At 43.9% G+C, this 24,421-nt stretch overlaps 1 protein-coding gene across 1 annotated transcript in view; it reads left to right on the plus strand.

Annotated features, from left to right (window-relative positions):
• The window catches only part of abca7 (ATP-binding cassette, sub-family A (ABC1), member 7), a 78,802-nt gene that overhangs the window by 51,505 nt on the left and 2,876 nt on the right, over nucleotides 1-24,421 (plus strand). Inside the window, exons 29-48 of the mRNA XM_063201040.1 lie at nucleotides 314-409; nucleotides 661-853; nucleotides 1,540-1,634; nucleotides 2,171-2,203; nucleotides 2,707-2,812; nucleotides 3,108-3,182; nucleotides 4,452-4,621; nucleotides 8,493-8,670; nucleotides 9,640-9,755; nucleotides 11,294-11,438; nucleotides 12,787-12,910; nucleotides 14,432-14,561; nucleotides 14,831-14,957; nucleotides 16,715-16,777; nucleotides 20,223-20,329; nucleotides 20,717-20,858; nucleotides 21,647-21,781; nucleotides 22,108-22,211; nucleotides 22,575-22,667; nucleotides 22,967-23,210. Coding sequence (XP_063057110.1) covers nucleotides 314-409; nucleotides 661-853; nucleotides 1,540-1,634; nucleotides 2,171-2,203; nucleotides 2,707-2,812; nucleotides 3,108-3,182; nucleotides 4,452-4,621; nucleotides 8,493-8,670; nucleotides 9,640-9,755; nucleotides 11,294-11,438; nucleotides 12,787-12,910; nucleotides 14,432-14,561; nucleotides 14,831-14,957; nucleotides 16,715-16,777; nucleotides 20,223-20,329; nucleotides 20,717-20,858; nucleotides 21,647-21,781; nucleotides 22,108-22,211; nucleotides 22,575-22,667; nucleotides 22,967-23,210 — 2,476 coding nt within the window. The remainder of the gene's footprint in view (nucleotides 1-313; nucleotides 410-660; nucleotides 854-1,539; nucleotides 1,635-2,170; nucleotides 2,204-2,706; nucleotides 2,813-3,107; nucleotides 3,183-4,451; nucleotides 4,622-8,492; nucleotides 8,671-9,639; nucleotides 9,756-11,293; nucleotides 11,439-12,786; nucleotides 12,911-14,431; nucleotides 14,562-14,830; nucleotides 14,958-16,714; nucleotides 16,778-20,222; nucleotides 20,330-20,716; nucleotides 20,859-21,646; nucleotides 21,782-22,107; nucleotides 22,212-22,574; nucleotides 22,668-22,966; nucleotides 23,211-24,421) is intronic.

The following is a 24,421-nucleotide window of genomic DNA, read 5'->3' on the forward strand; positions in this document are numbered from 1 at the left end:
CTCTGAGCGTCCTTGAAGCTTGAAAATTCTGACAGGCTAGTGTTTCTGGCCAGAAATCTGTAGATTCACCTGAGTTTCATGCTATCTCCTTTTATATAATTATCACGATGCAGTTTTATTTTGTTCATCCCATATATAATTCATCTTTGTTTATAGTATTTCATTTTGATATAATTATAAATAAAATTCTGTAAAAAAAATGCAGTTGTTAATTTTTGTTCAATAATCATGATTTTGATTTTAATCCAAATAATGATGATTAGCATTGTTTTTCCATAATCGTGCAGCCCTAGTCTGTTCTTTCTGTGTGCAGCAATGACGCTCCTCGAGACCCGGACATCCAGAACCTGCTCCAGGCCCTGCTGGACCCTCCAGGGTTTGGCACCAAATGCATGGTGCCAAATGCAGCGTAAGTGGAATACCTACTGGAAGTGTGTGGTATGTGTGTGTGTGTGTGTCTGTGTCTGTGTCTGTGTGTGTGTCTGTGTCTGTTGTATGTGTGTGTGTATATTTAAGTGTGCAATTGTCTGTACTTGTATGTACATGTTTGTACAGCATTTTTGCGTGTGTTTGTGCACGTATCAAATTTGGCATTAGTGGAAAACCTACTGGAAGTTCATATGTGTGTGCGTGCGTGCGTGTGTGTGTTTTGCTCAACAGGAACACGAGCTGCAAGTTGGAGCGCAACTCGCGCTTCCAGCGTCCGCAGGTGCCGTGGTCCACCTGGAAGCTGCTGGAGAAGGGCAACTTCTCTCCTGCCGACCCCTCACCACAGTGCCAATGCAGCACAGAGGAGGTCAGACGCATGCTGCCTGACTGCCCTGAGGGGGCTGGGGGACTGCCACCACCACAGGTGAGATAGACATACACATACACATAAACAGACATACACACACACACACGTGCGCACACAAACATGCGTGCGCACACACACACACGCACACACAAACACATGCACACACACACACACAAAAACAAACACACACACACACACACACACACACACACACACACACACACACACACACACACACACACACACACACACACACACACACACACACACACACACACACACACACACACACACCTACAGTATGCACGACTGGACAACATGTTTTAAAAAAAAACTGAAAAGGTAGGGCACTGCACTGTCACGCCGGGGGCCCCGGGTTCGATTCCGGCCTGAGGTCATTTTCCGATCCTCCTCTATCGCTCTCGCCCACTTGCTTCTTGTCACCATCTCAAACTGTCCTGTCCCAAACTGACTTGCTTCTTGTCACCATCTCAAACTGTCCTGTCCCAAACTGACTTGCTTCTTGTCACCATCTCAAACTGTCCTGTCCCCAACTGCCAAATAAAGGTATAACAACCCCCTCCCCCCCCAAAAAAAACCCTCCAGGAGTGCTAGTCTGTCATTTTGGATAGTGTCCAATAAAGCTCTGGCTTTGCTTAGTGCCGTTCTTCTACCTGCCTGGATACTGTAGCTGATCTGTATGTCACTGATGACTCTGGACCGTGTCCGTGTGTATCTTACAGATGAAGCGGATAACTGGGGACACCCTGCAGAACCTGACCGCGCGCAACATCTCTGATTACCTGGTCAAGACCTACCCACAGATCCTCAAGAAAAGGTCTGCTTGCCACCGGACACAAGCATGTTACGCACACACGCACGCATGCACGTACGCACACACACACACACACACACACACACACACACACACACACACACACACACACACACACACACACACACACACACACACACACACACACACACACACACAGTGGCAATCCTACAATTACTGGCACCTGGGCGACTCCCCCTTGCCCCTTGCCGCAACCCCACCCCTGCCAAAAAAAGATCACTAAATCGGCTGATAAAAAATGCTAATACCATGTTATTATTGCAATAGTATGGTTTGGTAACGGCGCAGAAATGACATGTTAATAGCGCTAGTTGGCAATTTTCGGTATGACGTAAGGGGGGTGGAGTCTCGTGAAGGTGCCACTCACTCATGGATGCCGCCCCTATAGCCCGGTCAGTCCGCCCCTAGGACCGCCCCTGCACACATTTGTTACAGCCTTGTCTTGCCAATCTTACTCCTAGCACCGCTATGTGTCATTAATGTTTCATTCACAATGGCTCTCCATTTCTGTCCGCCAGCATGAAGACCAAGAAGTGGGTCAATGAATTCAGGTGAGATGTTTGCATCACCCATTTAATTATTGTACATTAAATGGTCATGTGAAGAAGCGTGTTTTAAAGAGGAGTATTTTATGGGTTGTTTCCAAGAGCAACGCCTTATGAAGCATGTTTCTTAGCACAATATGTGATGGAGAATGTATTTTTAAAGGGTAGCATAGGATGAAGGATAGACTAGAATATATTTTAAGATTGAAACGAGCGACAAGACAGAATGGGAATTCCCCTGTCTAGTTGATTATTACCATAGATGCAGTATGAACACTAGATGCTGTGTTTAGCCTTTTAGTGTGGTCCAACCCCGGCCACCGCCATCTTGGTCCAGTATCTGTTTTTCATAGATGTTGAGTTATGGCCACCTGTAAGATAATGTGCAACTGACTTCAGCCATTTGTTCCAATAACATAGGAGTGTTGTGTTCACATGTATGCTTGATCACAAATGGACCATGTATTGTGTGCTTCTAAGATCATCCTGTGATATTGCGCCCCCTACAGGTACGGAGGCTTCTCTCTTGGCGGGACGCCCCCTCAGACGGTGCCAGACAACTACAGCGTAGAGGACTCAGTCACGGCCTTCCGGTCTCAGTACAGAGTGCCAGAGGTACATACTGTACTATGTGCTGTGGAAACTCCTTTCTAGCTCAGCGATGGGGTTAGAGTATTCACTTCTGTAATGGTATTAACATTGCAGAATCCCACGCTGTTGGTTAGAATCTGTGTGCAGTAGTTAGATCGTGTAGAAAACATTTTACCGGTATATTGTGCTTCATTTTTTTCCTGATAAGCCTTCCTTTGCAGGCATATTGATCAAAACAACAATATATGATGATGATTAATTTTGTTTTGACCTACGCATTGAATTCTTCCTCGTGTGTTGTCATTCATCTCGTCCACAGAACAGCTCCTTAGACCAGCTTCTGCAGAGATTACCAGATGTCCTGAGCAACCTCAACCATCAGCAGAATGTCAAGGTGAAATATAGCAGCGAGGTGTCATACTGTGTAGTTCAATTCAATTCTTTACTTACATCAGACACAAAATGCATGGTCCATATCAAGGTGTACAAAATAGTAAAATTAATTAGCAAGACAGAGAAAGAAAATAAAATAAAAGACATGTACACACCCATCGGACATACAGTATTGTATTATATTTCTTAACAATTAGCTAATGTTCTTATCAAAGCAACTTTAATATAAGGACTCCTTACTGCCCTCTCTGGGTACATTCATCCAAGTGATATGGGATTCAGAAGCCAACTACTGTAGCCAACCATTCTCTTGGCATATTTGTTCGCTAACTCCAGTACTACAGCCAATCATTTTTTCCTCTCCCCCAAAACAACTTGTCTGGTGACGTCATGCCGACTGCAAGTATTAGAGGAATTAGAGCAGGTCTGCTCCCTGCTGGGCATGTAGAGTCTGAGCCTGCTGCTTGACTGAGATTGGTCTCTTGCGTTGTTGTTGTTGCTGTTGCTGCTGACCAAGGCTCTAAATTAACACCAGCCAACTGGCCAAATACTGGTGGAATTTCAGTTTGACTGGTAGAAAAGACCACCTTACTAGCCACTTTAACCCATTAGTGAGTGTGTGTTTGAATAGTAAGATGAATATTTACTAGCCATCTCGGCTGGTGATGATAAAAGGTCATTTAGAGCCCTGCTGCTGACAGAGGCGACTGTACGTTCAACAGGGGCCCCAAGCGAAATGTCAAAGGAGTGAATTCTTTGAAAGAAATGTGCCACTACTTTGTAAGCTGTTATTTACTGTACCATCACAAGAGGCTGCCTACCTGCTTGCCTAGCCTGGTGGCAAGATACGCCTCTAGCTGCTGACAGCGACTTGACTTGGCCTGATGCCTCTGCGTAGCTTGTGTTTCTTAACAGGGGTGGTACAGCCCCCCAACTAGGGTGGGCAGACGTCTGTCTTTAGGACGGAACTTCCGTCTTTTCAGAGCCATGTCCGGCGTAAGGCACAGCATTAAGCTGGACAAAAATGCATGCAAATGCATCTAAGAAGCGCACATTTTCTTGGGGGAAGACCACCAAACCCCCCGTACTAAAATATGTCCTCCTTTTTTCTGTCACGGAAATGGTCACCCTAGTTGGGAGGCTTGTGATGAGGCCATGGGGGCATTTGTTCAAAAAGCTTGAGAGCCACTGGTGTAGCTGCTCCAGGTTAATCCTCAGTTTTTATCTGTGTGCCCGCTCCGCTCCGCTCCGCTCTGCTCTGCTCCGCTAGGTGTGGTTTAACAACAAGGGCTGGCACGCCATGGTGTCGTTCGTCAATGTGCTGAACAATGGGCTCCTGCGTGCCAATCTGCCGGCGGGCGCCGACAAGAGACGCTACGGCATCACGGCATACAACCACCCTCTCAACCTCACCAAGGAGCAGCTCACCGAGATGGCATTGTAGGAAAACACATATGCACACACATACACACATACACACACATACACACACACACACACACATGCGCACACACACACACACACACACACACACACACACACACACACACACACACTTAAAACCACCCCCTCAACCTCACCAAGGAGCAATTCACTGAGATGGCACTGTAGGAAAGCACACACACACACACACACACACACACACACACACACACACACACACACACACACACACACACACACACACACACACACACACACACACACACACACACACACACACACACACACACACACACTTACAACCACCCCCTCAACCTCACCAAGGAGCAGCTCACCGAGATGGCATTGTAGGAAAACACACACACACACACACACACACACACACACACACACACACACACACACACACACACACACACACACACACACACACACACACACACACACACACACACACACACACACACACTTAAAACCACCCCCTCAACCTCACCAAGGAGCAATTCACTGAGATGGCACTGTAGGAAAACGCACGCACGCACACACGTACACACACGTACACACACACACACACACACACACACACACAAACACACACACACACACACACACACACACACCTACACCCACCCACTCCCACCCACTCAACCTCATCAAGGGACAACTCACCGAGATGACACTGTAGGCACACACACACACACACACACACACACACACACACACACACCACACACACACACACACACACACACACACACACACACACACACACACACACACACACACACACACTTAAAACCACCCCCTCAACCTCACCAAGGAGCAGCTCAACGAGATGGCACTGTAGGAAAACACATATGCACACGCTAGCGCGCGCGCACACACACACACACACACACACACACACACACACACACACACACACACACACACACACACCAAGGAGCAACTCACAGAGGTGGCACTGGAGGAAAGCACACACACGCGTGCACAGACACACACACACACACACACACACACACACACACACACACACACACACACACACACACACACACACACACACACACACACACACACACACACACACACACACACACACACATACACATGCCTACTACACTCGCTCACTAGACCGCACCATGGAGCAATTCACCGAATTGGCACAAACATATACACACACACAAACATACACACACACACCTGCTTCTTTCTGCAAACAGACAGATAACTGTACATGCACATGCACACACAGACACATAACTGTACATGCACATGCACACACATCCACTATAACTTAACTACAACACATGGACTTGTGTGTGCATGTGGTGTGATAAATGCGCTAAGGAGATGTTCCCGTGTAGTGTGAAACGGTCAGCATGCTATTTCACATACAGTACAATACTGCTGAATCACAGACTTCCTGGCAAAGCAGGAAGTGTTTAGCTAACACCTCCAGCAGAAAGCCATGCAGAACAGGGCCAGCGGAACACAGCGGAGAGGAAGAGTGCAGTATTAGTATTACATTACATCAGACAAAAGGGAGACAGTGTGAACAGTATGTTCAAAGGAATGAATGTGTGTGCGCATCCAGCATGCACATAGTTAGTTGAACATGAGCGAGAGTAAGGCTTTGCCTTATGACAAGACATAAGTTGAGTGGAAATATTTGCAGTATAATTTTATGTTATTACACAAAAACAAAGTGGACAATGATACAAAAAAAACCACGGGAAGCACGAAGGGTTAGAACTTCTCTTCCTCTTACTGTGAAGCTGTTATGAGCTATTGAACAATAACTGCCATTATGAAGCGTTTCCTTTTTTGATCTCCTAATTTTTTATTCTACAGTGCATTGTAAGTTTGGTAATATACTACTGTGTGAGGGGTTGAAAACATAGCTCTAATAAACAGTAGTTCTAAGAACAATACTGTTGAGGGAAAAAACAGACGTCTGCATAATATACAGTGCCCTCCATAATTATTGGCACCCCTGGTTGAGATGTGTTAAAAGCCTTAAAATAAATTCAGTGTTTATTGCAGAAGAATACTGTCACACTGAAAATTGTAGGAAAATGTAGCCTTCAACTCAAATGAATTGTAAGAAAATAAAAAAATCCCTGACTAAAAAATAATTATTTTTCATTAAATCACCTGTTCCACAATTATTGGCACCCTTAACAATTCCCAGGAAATAAATATAATTGAAGCATTTCTGTCATTTCTACAGTAGTTTACAAAGTTTACCAGAGTATGTAGGAACATTTAATTAGTAATTCATCACTTCCTGTTTCCCTGGGGTATAAATATGACGTGACACCGAGGCCATTTCTCTTATCCACTCTTAAACATGGGAAAGACAAAGGAACACAGCATACAAGTGAGGCAGATGTGCGTCGACCTTCACAGGTCAGGCAGAGGCTACAAGAAGATTGCCACTCAACTGCAGCTGCCCATATCCACTGTGAGAGGAATAATTAAGAAGTTCAAAACAACTGGAACAGTGGTAAACAAGCCTGGACGAGGACCCAAGTTTATTTTGCCACCACGCACAGTGAGGAGGATGGTAAGAGAAATCAAAAGATCTCCAAAGCTCACTGTTACAGAATTACACCAAATGGTAGCATCCTGGGGTCACAAAGTCTCCAAATTAACCATCAGGCGCTGTCTACACGCCAACAAGCTGTTTGGGAGGCATGCACGGAGAAAACCTTTCCTCACTCACAATCATAAACGCAAGCGTCTGGAGTTCGCCAAGCGGTATTGGGGCTTCAACTGGGACCGTGTGCTTTGGTCAGATGAGACCAAGATTGAGCTTTTTGGCAACAAACACTCTAAGTGGGTCTGGCGTACCATGAAAGATGCGCATGCTGAAAAGCACCTCATACCCACTGTGAAGTATGGGGGTGGGTCAGTGATGCTGTGGGGCTGTTTCGCTTCCAAAGGCCCTGGGAACCTTGTTAGGGTGCATGGCATCATGAATGCTTTGAAATACCAGGACATTTTAAATCAAAATCTGTTGCCCTCTGCCCGAAAGCTGAAGCTGGGTCGTCACTGGGTCTTTCAGCAAGACAATGACCCTAAACATATGGCCAAATCTACACAGAAATGGTTCACCAGACACAAAATCAAGCTCCTCCCATGGCCATCTCAGTCCCCTGACCTCAACCCCATTGAGAACCTGTGGGGTGAGCTGAAGAGGAGAGTACAGAGGAGAGGACCCAGGTCTCTGGATGATTTAGAGAGATTCTGCAAAGAGGAATGGCTGAAGATCCCTCTTTCTGTCTTTTCCCATCTTGTGAAACATTATAGGAGAAGATTAGGTGCTGTTTTGTTGGCAAAAGGGGGTTGTACAAAATATTAACACCAGGGGTGCTAATAATTGTGACACACATTATTTGATGTCAAATAATTATTTCTTTATGAGGGATTTTTTCCCCACTGAATAAATGCACTTGTATTGAAGGTTGGATTTTTCTCTTTTTTTCCATTAAGGTCCCATATTATTTAGAAAAAAAATAAAATAATTGGAAGCTAAAAAACACATCTCAACCAGGGGTGCCAATAATTATGGAGGGCACTGTATTAATGGACGCTGGACTTTTTTGTATGCTTAGCATGAGCCTAACAAAAACAACCTTTTGGATGGGCAGAAACATCTTCAACAGACTCCAAAAGAAGTCCAGTGTATTTCACCAACTCTTATTGTTCTGATCTTCTCTTGAACAGGACGGCCTATCTAACATAGCGTTTCTCAACACAGGCGCTACATTGGAGAGCCCTAGGGGGGCGTTGAGAAGGATACAGCTGAGACCCGTATAATCACAGGCATGTTCTAATCTTCTCTTCCTCTTCTCCTGATCAGGATGACCACCTCTGTGGACGTCCTGGTGTCCACCTGCGTGATCTTCGCCATGTCCTTCGTGCCGGCCAGCTTCGTGCTCTTCCTGATTGAGGAGCGCGTCAGCAAGGCCAAACACCTGCAGTTTGTCAGCGGGGTGAAGCCCATACTCTACTGGCTGGCCAACTATACCTGGGACATGGTCAGTACAGCAGCAGCTCACACACACACACATAACCACACACACACACACACACACACACACACAAACACACACACACACACACACACACACACACACACACACACACACACACACACACACACACACACACACACACACACACACACACACACACACACACACACACACTGGCCAACTATACCTGGGACATGGTCAGTACAGCAGCAGCTCACACACACACACACACACACACACACACACACACACACACACACACACACACACACACACACACACACACACACACACACACACACACACACACACACACACACACACACACACACACGCTGGCCAACTATACCTGGGACATGGTCAGTACAGCTGCAGCTCACACACACACACACACACACACACACACACACACACACACACACACACACACACACACACGCTGGCCAACTACACATGGGATATGGTCATCACAGCAGATCATCTCACACCCACTGAATGAATGAATGAATGAATGAGTGCGTGCATGAATGAGTGCATGACTGACTGACTGGCTGACTGAATGAATGAATTAATGAATGAATGAATGAATTAATGAATTGACAAATTAATTAATGAGGATTACACTTCATTGTGATGCCCGTTTCATTAGTTAGATACAGTGTAACTAGGTATGTAATAGAATGAAGCGGCTATTATGTACCTTAGGGTTAGAGTAAAGTATTATGTACTTATATGTACACAATATTTCATGTTTACACTTTACACTGCAATTACACTACAAAGACACTGAAATAAAACTTGCTATTCTATGTCACACCACTGCTTTAGGTATTAGTCATGACTTGTAATGACTCAGCAACAAGCCTTTGCTAGGATGAAATGGGCCCTTGAAAGAGGCTTCAGGTTTTGGAGGGGGCATGTTTTATACAGGCAATGATGCTAATCAAGTCACAAATACTCTGTTCTTCTCAGTTGAACTACTCAGTGTCGGCCATTATGGTGGTGTTGATCTTCATCGGTTTCCAGCAGCAGTCCTACGTGTCTGAGACAAACCTGCCTGCACTCATCCTACTGCTGCTGTTCTATGGGTGAGACACACACGTGTGTGCATGTACATACACGCACACATGCGCGCGCGCGAACACACACACACACGTGTACACACACACACACACACGTGTATACACACACACACACACACACACACACACACACACACACACACACACACACACACACACACACACACACACACACACACACACACACACACACACACACACACACACACACACACAAAATCCTCCTCCTCCTCCTGTTGCTTTTATGGGTAAGAGACTCATAATTGCATCATCGCATCTTCCTGCCAGCCAGCCAGCCACACACACACACACACACACACACACACACACACACACACACACACACACACACACACACACACACACACACACACACACACACACACACACACACACACACACACACACACACACACACACACACACAGGAAATCACTTAGGAAAAACCCCTCTCACACACTATTCCGCTCTGTCTCAGTATCAATATCACTGTTGTTTGTAATACTCCACTCAAACAGAACATTTGAAGCGGTCAATATTATAAAATATTTGACCTCGGAAGTGGTCCATTTCCGATGCTGAAGTGGCCCATTCAATGTCAACGTCAAGTGCTATGAAGAGTATTATAATATCCTTCAATTAGTATTCAGTCTTGTTATTTGGCATACTGATATTATCTATTTAAAAGAGCTTGAATTGGGGGGTGCTGTGACGCATCGTGTAGCGCACCCGCACCATATACTGTACATGGGGAGCTGGGTTTGAATCCGGTCAGGGTCATTTCCCAGCCCTGCCCCATGTCTCTCTCTCCAGTTGATTTCCTGTCACATCTTCGCTGTCCTATCATAATAAAGGCACAAAAAGCACAGAATTTCTAATGTGTGACATTCACAGAGTTGTCATGTGATGTGGTGGCATGTATATGGTAGAATCAACAAATACTGTTTTGGAAACCTTTTCTGGTGTGTCTTGTATCAGCATAATGTGTAATTTCTGCCCTGTTTCACGGCCAATCCATCACTCTGGTCAGGCTGGCCATGCCATACAGTTCTAGTTATTTTATTGAATATGAAGAGCTTCGTTGCAAAACAACATATCCATTTTGGAACCTTGTGGGAAATTTACATTTTGTATTGGGCATTGCATTGCATTGCAAAATACATTTCATATAGGTTTATTTATTTAAATATGTTCTCAGAATATTTGAATGGCAAGAATTCACACATAGAAAGGGTCTCTGAACAGTCATTTCCAATAATAACATGCAAAAGTAAAAAAAATGGCGTTAAATTCATTTTGCAATGAAACACTTTGTATCTTCTATTATGAGTGTCCCGTGAGAACATCTTGTGTAATTTCTGCCCTGTTCCACAGCCATGCCATCACTCTGGTCAGGCTGACCATGGCATACAGTTTTACTGATGTGACAAAATATCTTGTATTATGTTGAGAGTACATACGTTCTATTCTACAATCTATGAATGTAATGTATTGTGTAGTTTTGACCTGGTCTTCCTCCTCCTCCTCCTCCTCCTCCTCCCCAGTTGGTCCATCACTCCTCTGATGTACCCGGCCTCCTTCCTGTTCGAGGTGCCCAGTACGGCCTACGTGGTGCTCACCTCCATCAACCTCTTCATCGGCATGAACGGCAGCATTGCCACCTTCGTACTCGAGCTCTTCGTGGATGAGGTACTAGAGTGCTTTTTGTTGATGATCTGTAATAAAGTAATATGAGTATTATGATTTATCATGTTAATAGTGATATGCAGTATGAGCTGCACAGTATATGTATACACAGCAACACCTCCTTTGTACTCAAGTTCTGCGTCGATGAAGTAAGAGAATGCCCTTTTATCATCTATAGTAATGATAATGCCATGTATGTATGCGGGTGGTGGGCTGTGGTGGATATGCACTTGAGTGTTTCTATGTATGTGTGTGTTTATTGTTGTTTTTGTTTTTTGGCGTCATGTGTATGTTGTGTGTATGTGGCAGCTATGTATGTCCAAGACAAATTTCCTTCGGGACTATTAAAAAGAATCTTGAATCTTGAATCTTGAATAATAATAATAATACATTTTATTTGGAGCACCTTTCAAGATACTCAAGGACACTACAGGGCATAATAATAACGTAATTTGAGTATTGTGATTTGTAGTTGTGCAGTATTTAAGAGTGACATGCATTATGAGCTACAGTATATCAGCACCACCACCTTCGTGCTCCAGCTGTAGGTGGTGGATGATATACATGCAATACCCTTATTATGGCTGTAAAGTAGAAACATTTCTCAACTTGAATGTACAGCTTGATTCTGGTAAAGTGAGGATTATACTACAGCTGCAAACGTTGTAATGCTGATACAGTGAGGAGGAACTTATTAGCATGTGAGATTAATAAAGTTCAACCTTGTAAATATACAGTAGGTTGTTTTCTTGCAGAATAGTTAGGCTAAATGTGGCAAAATCTGAAGTACAATCGAACTTTGTACGTCCAGTGACTTTTTTTGCATTATTTTGTGACGCATATCAAAGAACAGCTGTTTCCTAAATGTACTTATTTGCGATATACAGTTACGTAATGTGGTGAGAAAATACTTTTGCTGTGTTTAATACACCATGAACTAATGCCGTATAAAGAGCAGTATGTCCCCTGTGGGCCTTTACATGTGTACAGTATATTATAAAGCCTTTGCATTCCTCAGATGCCAAGGAAGTAGCACTCAGCTTCCTGACGTTTTGTGTCAGCTTTGAGACAAGAAAACTCCCACACACTGTTGACATTTGCAGCGTTTTACTTGCAACATTTTGGTCTGTTTACGAAGATTAATAGACCGATACGATCGAACCCTTGTTGAATTGCTTGAAGAAGGTCAATATACCAAAAGGTCAAAAGTAAAATGCTGCGAATGTGAGCCGTGTGTGGGAGCTTTCTTGTCCCTATGTTGGTGACCCAGTGGTTCCACTCCTACACACCTGGCCTAAGGAGGTGTGTAAGAATTCTAAAAAACATAGCATGTGTGTCTGCTTCTTCCCAGTACTTGAACGAGGTCAACCGGATCCTGAAGAAAGTCTTCCTGATCTTCCCGCACTTCTGCCTGGGCAGGGGCCTCATCGACATGGCCAAGAACCAGGCCATGGCAGACGCCTTCCAGAGATTCGGTGGGTCATACAAACACATAGGCTGTATTGTACCAACATTTACACACACTCTTTCCCATCATTAGAGTCTTAACCCTTTAAACCTGTGCTATAAATTTGTTGTTACTAGAATGGCAATGACCGAGTCGTAGTGCATTACTAAAAGTCCTGTGTCATGGTAGTGTAGTACTACGGTAATTAACCTTTCAATGACTATTACAGCGTGCCTCAGATGGTACGGCGTGCATTATGGGGCTAAAGACGCCTTCCAGAGATTTGATGGGTCATACAAACACATTACAAGATTCCGACTCGTTGTGGAAAACTTTGAAAACCAGGAAATTTAGAGCCTTGTTTTAACTGTCCTGGAAATATCCTGGAATTTGATAGAAATCACCAAATGTCCTGGAAATGTTTATTTTTGTCCTGGATTTTGTCTTGCATCCTTCAGTTTATCCGTGATCTTGTTGACCTCAGTTTAACTCTGTCTCTGTCCACATATGGACTGTAGGGATTTTATTTTCGGTTTCCCCCCCTGATGTTCCTCTGACTCAGTCTTTCCAAACGTTTTTCTGCTGGGACCCGTTTTTGGACCTGTAAAATAATTTTGTTGTAGTCCCTTACCAGACACCGTGCTGCCACTGGGACATTGTAATAATCACTGAAAAATTGTAACTATCATAGTACTACACCACTCTGACAGTACACAGGGCCTTTATTAATACGTCACGACTTGGTCTCATAACAGCTATTTTATAACAGGGGTAATGTCTTAAGGGGTTAAAGACGCCTTCTAGAGTTTTGTTGGGGCATACAGTACAGTAAACGTGAAAATGTTTTGACCACAAGGTCCTCATGCCTTTATAGTTCTTTGTGCCTTCATTTGATAGGATAGTGAAGATGGTGATAGGAAATGAGGTGTGTTATTGTTCATTCACATGGCCCTGGGAAAGATGATGCTTTCCACTTTGAAGTGTAAATTACGAGGCTGTTGTGTTCAAGTCTTTTAGTTGTCGTAGTGACGTAAAACACAACAAAGCCAAAGTTTATCCTGACAATGTTGTTAGTGTGCTAGTTTTCAAACTGCTTAATACGTCTAACCCAGCGATCATATAAGTAGTCTAACCAGTTTGTGGTGGGCTTGTGCGTTTTAGCATCAGCGGTTTACCTTGCCATTCACAATAATTATGCTGCCTACAAAAAAATAGTGTCAGCTTTTCAGAGAATTTCTTTGAGAGAAATAAATTACTATTTCTCTCCTCCATGTTGAAAAGGTCAAAGGTTATCTCATCTGGGCAAATGGAAAATTGCCAAATTGGAAAATTCCATATGGTGGGGGCATTCATGTGTGCTTTTCATCTCAGTGTTTGGTATTTACCCTAATTCCCAGAGCACATGAATTTACAATTAGAGAGAAGGACTAAGGTTTGGAAACTCCCAGGCTGCATTCAAACCTGGCTCCCTATGTGTTATCGTAGTGTGCAACAGCATCCCCAAAATCAGGGGTTTTGACTATAATTTTCTGCTTTATTGTATTTGTAGGTGCCAAGCAGACTCTGAAGCCACTAGATTGGGATTTTGTGGGCAAGAACCTCTTCTCAATGGCTGTAGAAGGAGTGGTCTTCTTCATCTTCACTATTCTACTGCAATATGGCTTCTTCTGCAAACTCAGGTATATAACGGACATCTGTTATAGCATGATTCAATGTCAATTACATTACCACACTTTATGGGTGAAAATAAAACATACATACACACATACACATCAGGGGTGGAACACATACACATCAGGGTGGAACACGTACACATCAGGGTGATACACATACAAGCATACACACATGCATACACACACACACGCACACACACACATTCACACTCATGCCCACGCTTATGATGTGTCATGTCCTCCCTGTGTGTCTTGTGGTGGTGTGTGTGTTGTAGGCCACAGTGGGCTAAGCCTCTGCTGCCCCCTCTTGGTGGAGAAGATGAAGACGTGTCCCGAGAGAGAGACCGAGTCCGCAACGGCCAAGCACACACAGACATACTCTGCATGAAGGATCTCAGCAAGGTACATGGGCTGTTGTGTTCATATAATGCAGTATACCTGCTTAGCATTATAGTTAAACTCATAGCCGATTATTTTGACACTGAAAGGCCACCATAGGTGGGCGTTTGGGGTTATTGGGATTAAAATGGAAATAAATGTTCAGTTGATATCACGCACAGTAAAGGTGGGCTTACACTGTGTGTCTTTTTGCCCAATTTTGCCCCGATTTGGCACTCGCACGACTTTTTGAGAGTCTTGCTGATTTCTTGCTCAATCGTTGGTCAATCGTGAGTCCCGCATCGTGCAGTGTACATGGGTTAACGACAAGCGATTGTGCAATCGCAGGGTCGCCTGAAAATCAAAACGGTTTGAAATCCTGGTCGTGCCTTCTGCGTAAATCGCACAGTTAAAGCAGTGCTACGACCCGATTTGACACTTCACATGCACAAATTAATAGGGCCGTGCGATTCGCTGTTGAGCGCGACCTCATCTCCACCTCAGGTGCGCATGTTCCCTCCTCTGCAGCCCCGGGAAACACGTGTGTCGTGTCGCACAGTCGGACCATTCTGCTCGCATCCGACCGTCGGCTCGTATAGTGTGAGGACGTGAGTCGTGAGATATGAACTTTTAAATCGCGAAATTTCCTTGTGCAGTGTGAGCAGGAGCTTAATACCCACAACTGAAAATATCGCACAGTGTATGCCCGGCTTTAGTTGTAGCCTACCTCTCATTATTTTGGCAATATAGTTTGCATGGGCAAAGTTTAAAAGAAAGCAGAGAATGCGCACACATATGTGACACAAGTGCTTGACAACACAAGATAACGTAAAGGACACAATACATGTCCACAACACTGTTCTATGCTGCCAAATATGTAATGGCACATTCATAGAACAGTGTTGCGGACATTTAAAAAAATATATATATATATTTTACATGGGTCAAGCTCACATTGGTCATTCAGTTCTAGGGTCTCTGTGTTCTAGTTCTCAGCAGGAAGGAAAACATCAAGCTTGCATGAGACATTCAGTTATACGCAATATGCACACTCATGCACACGGGTGCGCCGCACACACACACGGGCCGGGCACACACATGCGCACACACACACACACACACGCACACAGACACACACGCACGCACACACACACAAATCAAGTAGAGAACACTGAGGCCCTATAACTGTTGTAGGGTCTCAGTGTTCTCCAGTTGATTTGCTGTGTGTGTGTCTGTGTCTGTGTCTGTGTCTGTGTGTGCGTGTCTGTGTGTGCGTGTGTGTGTGTGTGTGTCTGTGTCTGTGTCTGTGTCTGTGTGTGCGTGTCTGTGTGTGCGTGTCTGTGTGTGTGTGTGTGTGTGTGTGTGTGTCTGTGTCTGTGTCTGTGTCTGTGTGTGTGTGTGTGTGTCTCTGTGTGTGTGTGTGTGTGTGTGTGTGTGTGTGTGTGTGTGTGTGTGTGTGTGTGTGTGTGTGTGTGTGTGTGTGTGTGTGTGTGTGTGTGTGTGCGTGCATGACAGTGTGCATATTGCGTAGGACGGATGTAAAGAAAGGCGGGCAAAAATTTTATTAGGAGATAAATGAAATGTTAATTTGAAAATACCTTTGGTTAAATGCTTTGATGCTTGGGCTGTTGCACAGTCTACATGTTGTATATCTACATCATAACTAGTTAAAGTTTATGTGTACCATCTTCTTACAGTAATAACATTAGATTCAATGTACAAAGCCTCTGTGTGAGTGTACTGTAATGTAATTCAATGCAATGTGTTGTCGTGGAGTGCAGATATACCAGGTGGGAAGAAAGCCGGCAGTGGACCGCCTGTGTCTGGGGATCCCTCGTGGGGAGGTGAGGCCCTCATCTGAACACTAAAATCCTACTTTATCTCCATCTCCTGTCTCTCTCCTGTCCATGACACTAACCCCTGTCTCTCCCTTCCCCACTATACATCTGCTGTCTATGAACTTCACAAACATAACTAGACTGCCTGTGCAGTCGCCTTCGACTGCTTAAGGTATATCCCCGAAACGTGACGCTTCCAGTCCCCAATCATTCCTACCACTCCCGTCCACCTTTTCATGAACGTTTATGATAAATACAAAATATAAAATAAATATATTTAATATCTATACATAGATCAATGACGTGCATAGGCTTAAAACCAAATGACTATTGTGAAAATGAAGGAAAAAATGGGGCAAATGGCAACACTGTTTTAATGGTTCACTATTACAGTGGATATACCACATTAGGTACAGTGTAATAACCAGTGTAACAATATTTAATACCACGTCATACCAGTGTGACACCAAGTACCAATTTTGTACTTATATCATGTAGGCTATTTGTGTGTAAGTGGTATTACATGGTATTGCATATTTGTACACTGGTATTACACTAGTATTACATGGTATTACATATTGTTACACTGGTTATTACACTGTACCTGGTATTGCCTATTTTTACACTGGTATTACACTAGTATTACATGGTATTAAATATTGTTACACTGGTTATTACACTGATATGGTAGATTCACTGAAAGGGTGAACCATTAAATTAAGGAGTTACCGGGCAAATCAATCCACCCAGTCAGAAGTTATGGGCCAAATAAAAATTCCACCATTTTGAAAGTGTTGACCTCCAAACTCGAATCAGTTCATGAACCTACCCTGCAGCATTCACACATCAAATCTGGGACAAATCCATCCACCCGGTCAGAAGTTATGGACCAAACAAAAATTCGGCCATCTTGAATTCGGCCATCTTGAAAGTGTTAACCTCCAAACTGTAATCAGTTCATGAACCCACCCTAGAGCATTCACACACCAAATCTGGGACAAATCCATCCACCCGGTCAGAAGTAATGGGCCAAACAAAAATTCGGCCATCTTGAATTCGGCCATTTTGAAATTGTTGACCTCCAAACTCGAATCAGTTCATGAACCTGCCCTAGAGCATTCACACACCAAATCTGGGACAAATCCATCCACCCGGTCAAAAGTTATCGCGTTAACACGAAAGACCTTACGCGGCGGCGGACGCGGCGGCAGACGTGGCGGACGCGGCGGCAGCGGTGCACGCAAAACCATTACATCCCCGACGCTCCGCGTTTCGGGGATAAAAATAATAAATTAATAAATAGTATTCTGACCTCAAAGAAGCCGATCACGGCCACATCGTCCAAGTTGATGAAGGCCTCTGTGGCGTCCACATCCGTCAGCTGGGGGAGAGCGTCGCCTGGTGGGGGCGCTACTGAGCAGAGGGAAAGCAATGCCCATCAATCATTACTGAGTCCACTGGCATAGACCACAGGAAATATTGGCAGAGGACGCGCTCAACTTCTTGGAATAACGAAAGTCTTTGGGTGCGAGATAAAAAGCGTCAACTTAAGGAAGAAAAATCCACACTCACAAACTGCGTCTCATTATTTATTTATATTACCACCATGTCCAAAAAGCAAACGCGTTTCGGCTAACACCCCTTTCTTTGTTCTGAGTACCACGCACTGATGAAGGCTTGTTAGCCGAAACGCGTTTGCTTTTTGGACATGGTGGTAATATAAATAAACTAGACTGCCTGTGCAGTCGCCTTCGACTGCTTAAGGTATATCCCCGAAACGCGACGCTTCCAGTCCCCCATCATTCCTACCACTCCCGTCCACCATTTCGTAAACGTATATGATACATACAGACGTGACATGACGTGCATAGGCTTAAAACCAAACGACTATTGTGAAAATGAAGCAAAAAATGGGGCAAATGGTAATACTGTTTTAATGGTTCAGTGGATATACCACATTAGGTACAGTGTAATAACCAGTGTAACAATATTTAATACAATGTAATTTTTTTACTTACATCATGTGTTTGTGCGTAAGCGGTATTACATGGTATTGCATATTGTTACACTGGTATTACACTATATTACATGGTATTGCATACTGTTACACTCGTTATTACACTGTACCTGATATTGCATATTGTTACACTGGTATTACACTAGTATTACATGGTATTAAATATTGTTACATTGGTTATTACACTGTACCTAATATGGTAGATTCACTGAAATGGTGAACCAATAAATTAGGTGTTACCGGGCAAATCAATCCACCCAGTCAGAAGTTATGGGCCAAATGAAAATTCCGCCATTTTGAAAGTGTTGTCTTCCAAACTCGAATCAGTTCATGAACCTACCCTAGAGCATTCACACACAAAATCTGGGACAAATCCATCCACCCGGTCAGTAGTTATGGGCCAAAGAATAATTCGGCCATCTTGAATTCAGCCATCTTGAAAGTGTTGACCTCCAAACTCGAATCAGTTCATGAACCTACCCTAGAGCATTCACACACCAAATCTGGGACAAATCCATCCACCCGGTCAGAAGTTATGGACCAAACAAAAATTCGGGCCATCTTGAATTCAGCCATCTTGAAAGTGTTGACCTCCCAACTCGAAGCAGTTCATGAACCTACCCTAGAGCATTCACACACCAAATCTGGGACAAATCCATCCACCCGGTCAGAAGTTATGGACCAAACAAAAATTCGTCCATCTTGAATTCAGCCATCTTGAAAGTGTTGACCTCCAAACTCGAATCAGTTCATGAACCTGCCCTAGAGCATTCACCCAAAAAATCTGAGACAAATCCAAACATCCGTTCAAAAGTTATCGCGTTAACACGAAAGACCTTACGCGGCGGCGGCGGACGCGGCGGCGGACGCGGCGAAACCATTACATCCCCGACGCTCCGCGTTTCGGGGATATAATAACTATGGCTTATGTCTCTCTTCCTCACCCTCAAGTCTCTCGCCGCTAATGCAGGGCTTAAATTGGGCCTTTTCAGCACATACTTGCAGCACATACAGTACATACAGTATAAGCTCATGGTGTATTATTATAAACCAACAGCAGCAAACTTTTTTCACACTTTCCAGCAATCAATATTAAAGCTTATTTGACCTGATCACAGATCAACACAGATCAAATTTAACTCCTGCCCCAATGCATACTGTCCATAGAGTACATACTCTGTCATGTCCATCTCCCTACCTCCCCCCATCATTTAAGAGTGTACCGTCACACCGGTGTGACGAGAGTGTTCGGGCAGTGAAAGTTCTATAGAATTCTGGGCGTCATTCAATACGGATATGGAATATGGAATTGTAGAATCTTGCATTGTTATAGAACGCATTCTTTTTATAGAATGCTCAAAAACCCACACTCTTAAAGGTTAATGCAGATGGTGGGTATTAAATTCTGTTCATGTACCCTGTGCCCTGTGCCAGTGTTTTGGTCTGCTGGGGGTGAATGGAGCGGGGAAGACGACCACGTTCCGCATGCTGACCGGTGACACCACTGTCACACACGGGGACGCCTTCCTCAGCCAGCACAGGTAACCACAATAGAATAGAGTAGAGTAGAATAGAATAGAGTAGAGTAGAAGAGAAGTTTTGCTGTATTTCTTTCTTAACTTGTATCTAATGTTTTGGCAAGCAGTTGAATGACATATTTATTTTAAGTATTGATTTATTTTATGTTGTATTTATATATATTTTTCATTTTATACTTAATTATAATTTACACTAAAGAGTAATCTTAAATCAGCACCACGCAGTTTGTTCAGTTTCCAAAATGTGTGTGATGAGGCCTTACAAGTGTATTTCTCTACTCTGTATATCTTGCCTATGCTGACGTATAATCCAACTGTGGTGCTGGTGTGTGTCCTTCTCTCTTGAATATTTCTGTCATCGCTCTCTTGACGGTTCATTTCTGTGCTCAGCATCTTGAGTGAGATGGAGCGTGTGCATCAGCTGATGGGCTACTGTCCTCAGTTTGATGCCATCAGTGACCTGCTGACGGGCCGTGAGCACCTGGAGCTCTACGCTCGCCTGCGCGGCGTACGGGAGGAGAATGTGCAGAAGGTGCGCATCTATGCATTACGTAGACACAAACTTGGTAACACAAGTTAGTTGTACCTGTATTAGTAATGTTTGTACACAGTAAATGATGTAGGGTTAATTCAACACTTTTAAGGTGATTAGACACTGGGCCACTTTTCCAGCAATGTCTCTGGGCAACGATAGGATAAGAAATTGTTTGGACTGTTTATCACTACAACACTTTTCTCAAGAGTACCTGAAACAACAACGGATAACCTTTTTCAACTATTCCACCACAAACTTCAGCACCAATCATGATGTCACCCAGCAACATTGCTCAAAACGTTACCCTGTGTATCATTAACTTTTTGTTTGATCAAGACTTTGAGTGCTCAATTTGACTTTATTGTGTTGAAATAAGACTGTAATATTTAGTGTGTAGTTAGTGACATGACTTTCACATATGCCACTTAGGGTGAAGTACTTCCAGACCTACTCCTGACCAGGGGTGTGTTTCTCAAAAATGTAGTTGTTAGCCAGTTAGCAACTTTGGTAGTTGCCAGTAGGCAATTGCATTGTAAACAACATAGTAGCTAACGTAGTAAGCAACTATGGCTTCGAGAAATCCACCCCAGAGTGAATAAAGTAGACGTAGCCTTACTGATGTAACTGCAACACTAGTGGTATGACATTACATGGTTGGAATCATGTCATATCATACTAGCAGTGTTGTAATAACATCTGTAAAGGTATCTCTACTTTGACTTTATACAACTCTGCTCCAGAGAGCATGATTGAGCGTGACACTCTGTGCCCTCTCCTGCCCCCAGGTGGCGGACTGGGGCGTGCGTAAGCTGGGTCTGATGCAGTATGCGGAGCGGGAGGCAGGAGGCTACAGCGGCGGCAACAAGCGCAAGCTCTCCACGGCCATCTCCCTCATCGGGGCTCCTCCCGTCATATTCCTGGTGAGCTCATCCATGACTCGTGGAAAATAAAAAACTTTAAAGCAACTCAAAGTAGTTTAAAAGCCCCCAAAGCAATATGAAAAAGTCCATACAAGCTACATTTAGCAAGTTTCATTGACATATTTCCAACAAAGCATTTGAAAGTAAGTAAAGGCAGGATTTAGATGTACTTTAAGCCTCCTAACTTGCACAGGATGAGCCCACAACAGACATGTACTGTACAGTATGTATACACATGCAAAGTTAAAGTGTACTTGAAGATCCAGTCTATTTTTGCGTTTGCATATACGTTGTACGATAAGGTGTGTTTCTCTTCCATGACTCAGGATGAGCCCACTACAGGCATGGACCCCAAAGCCAAGCGATTCCTCTGGAACTGCATCCTCAGTGTCATCAAGGAGGGACGGGCTGTGGTGCTCACCTCACACAGGTAGAGTGGAGTAGAGTACCATTTATTAATCCCGAGGGGAAATTAAGGTGCCAAGTAGCATACATACACAAATACAGAAGACGTTACACCATCATTTACAGTAAGTAAAGAAAGTAAAGAAAAAGATAATAATAGACGACACAAAAAACACAGATCTACTAGACTTGCTGCCAACTCGCCGGCGCCTGTCACCTGTCACAGGTAAGCAAGGCTGCGGTGTTCACTTCTCATAGGTAAGGAGGTGTATCTCAAGTAAAAGGGGAATAAATCACACTGGTCCTCTTTGCTGTAAAGTATGTATATTTATCTAAAACTGTGTAAGAAGCGTTTGTCCCTGATGTGAGTTGTGTGTTGTCTCCTCAGCATGGAGGAGTGTGAAGCTCTGTGCACCCGCATGGCAATCATGGTCAACGGCAGGTTCCGCTGTCTGGGGACAGTGCAACACCTCAAGAACAGGTAGTTATGCATTGACTTCAATAATATAATTACATATAAATACAATAATACAGTCACGGTTTAAGCTAATGAGTTCTGTTTACGATCAGTTGTTGGTCGCATTAGTTTTTTGGTAGGTTTTTTTTCACTTTTTGAATTATGTCATCAAGCTCTTTGGTGCCTCTGTCAGGTGCAGAGATGGCTACATGATAATTATGTGTGTGTCCGTGTTGCTTTCCTCATGTTAAACAATGTCCTATGCCATATGTCTTTAAACCATCTCTTATGTCACGTTGCCACTCTCGTTTAAATAATATCAGGTTCGGCGATGGCTACACGATCATCCTGCGCCTGTTGGTGCCGTCGGAGGAGCCGTGTCCGGTCGACGCCTATCTGAAGCACTCGTTCCCCGGCATCGAGCTGAAGGAGAAGCACCAGAACGTGCTGCAGTACCAGCTTCCCTCCCACGCCTGCTCCCTAGCCTACGTCTTCGACGTGTTGGCCAATAACTACGAGGAGCTGGGCGTCTCCGACTACTCTGTCTCGCAGACAACCCTCGACCAGGTCAGACATATTTATATGCACCTTGTAACCAGCGATCTCGAAAGTAGAAGTTGAAGTGCTGTTATGGGTGTAATTACAAACACAAGTAGTATGACTTTTTGAGACATATATTTTTGTCCTTATCAAGAACATACAAAAACAAAGCAAAAGGAGCAAAAAGGCACATTAACAGACACAATCACTAAAGACAGCAGTAAGTAAGTTTAGAATCTGGAAATTAACATTAGTGAGGAAAGGAAAATAAGGACAGTAAGGACAATAAGCTACACAATCCTAGATAAACCCCCTCCCTCCCTGGCATACGTCTTCAACGTGCTGGCCAATAACTATGAGGAGCTGGGCGTCTCAGACTACTCTCGACCAGGTCAGACATTTTTGGGGGGGTATTTTTGGCCTTTATTATGATAGTGCAGTGAAGAGTTGTACAGGAAATGAGTGGGTAGGGAGAGACGGGCAAGGGCCGGCAAAGGACCCGGGACAGAATCGAACCCGGGTCAGCCGTGCAGCAGAGGAGTGCCCTACCTCCAGGTCAGAGACATTTCTACTGCACTTCGTAACCAGAAATGTAGAAAGTAGAAGTTGAAGTACTGTTATGGCTATATTCACCCCACAAGTAGTATGACATTTGAGACATTTTTTTTCCCTTAAGAAACAAGTATGCACAAAAACAAAGCAATAAAAACAAAAAGGCACATTAACACACACACAATCATCAAAGACAGCAGTAAGTATAGAATCTGGAAATTAACATCAGTGAGAAAAGGAAAATAAGGACAATAAAAGTCAATAAGCTACACCAGTGGTTCTTAACCTGGGGTGCGAGCACCCCCTGGGGGTGCGCCAGAGATTTCAGGGGGTGCACGGAATTTTGTTGTTGTTGAGGATGCAAACAAAACTCTGTCTGCGAACATTATAATTAGGCCAAAACAAAACCACATGAAAACATGTTTTGGTCTTCATGTAAAGTGGTTAAGATATTTAATAAAGTCTCAAGCAAGAATCATTGTAATTTATCACTCAAATCAGTGTTTAGTGCATATACACATGTAGATGTTTGGGATGGGGGTGCGCGGCTTATCTTGGGCACAGGTGAGGGGGTGCGTTAAGGAAAAAAGGTTAAGAACCACTGAGCTACACAATCCTAGATAAACTCCCTCCCTCCATAAACAAATTCCAGATCTCCAGAATTCCCTTTGATCATGTACAGTATG

The sequence above is a fragment of the Engraulis encrasicolus genome, chromosome 6 (assembly GCF_034702125.1).
Source record: "Engraulis encrasicolus isolate BLACKSEA-1 chromosome 6, IST_EnEncr_1.0, whole genome shotgun sequence".
NCBI lineage: Eukaryota > Metazoa > Chordata > Actinopteri > Clupeiformes > Engraulidae > Engraulis > Engraulis encrasicolus.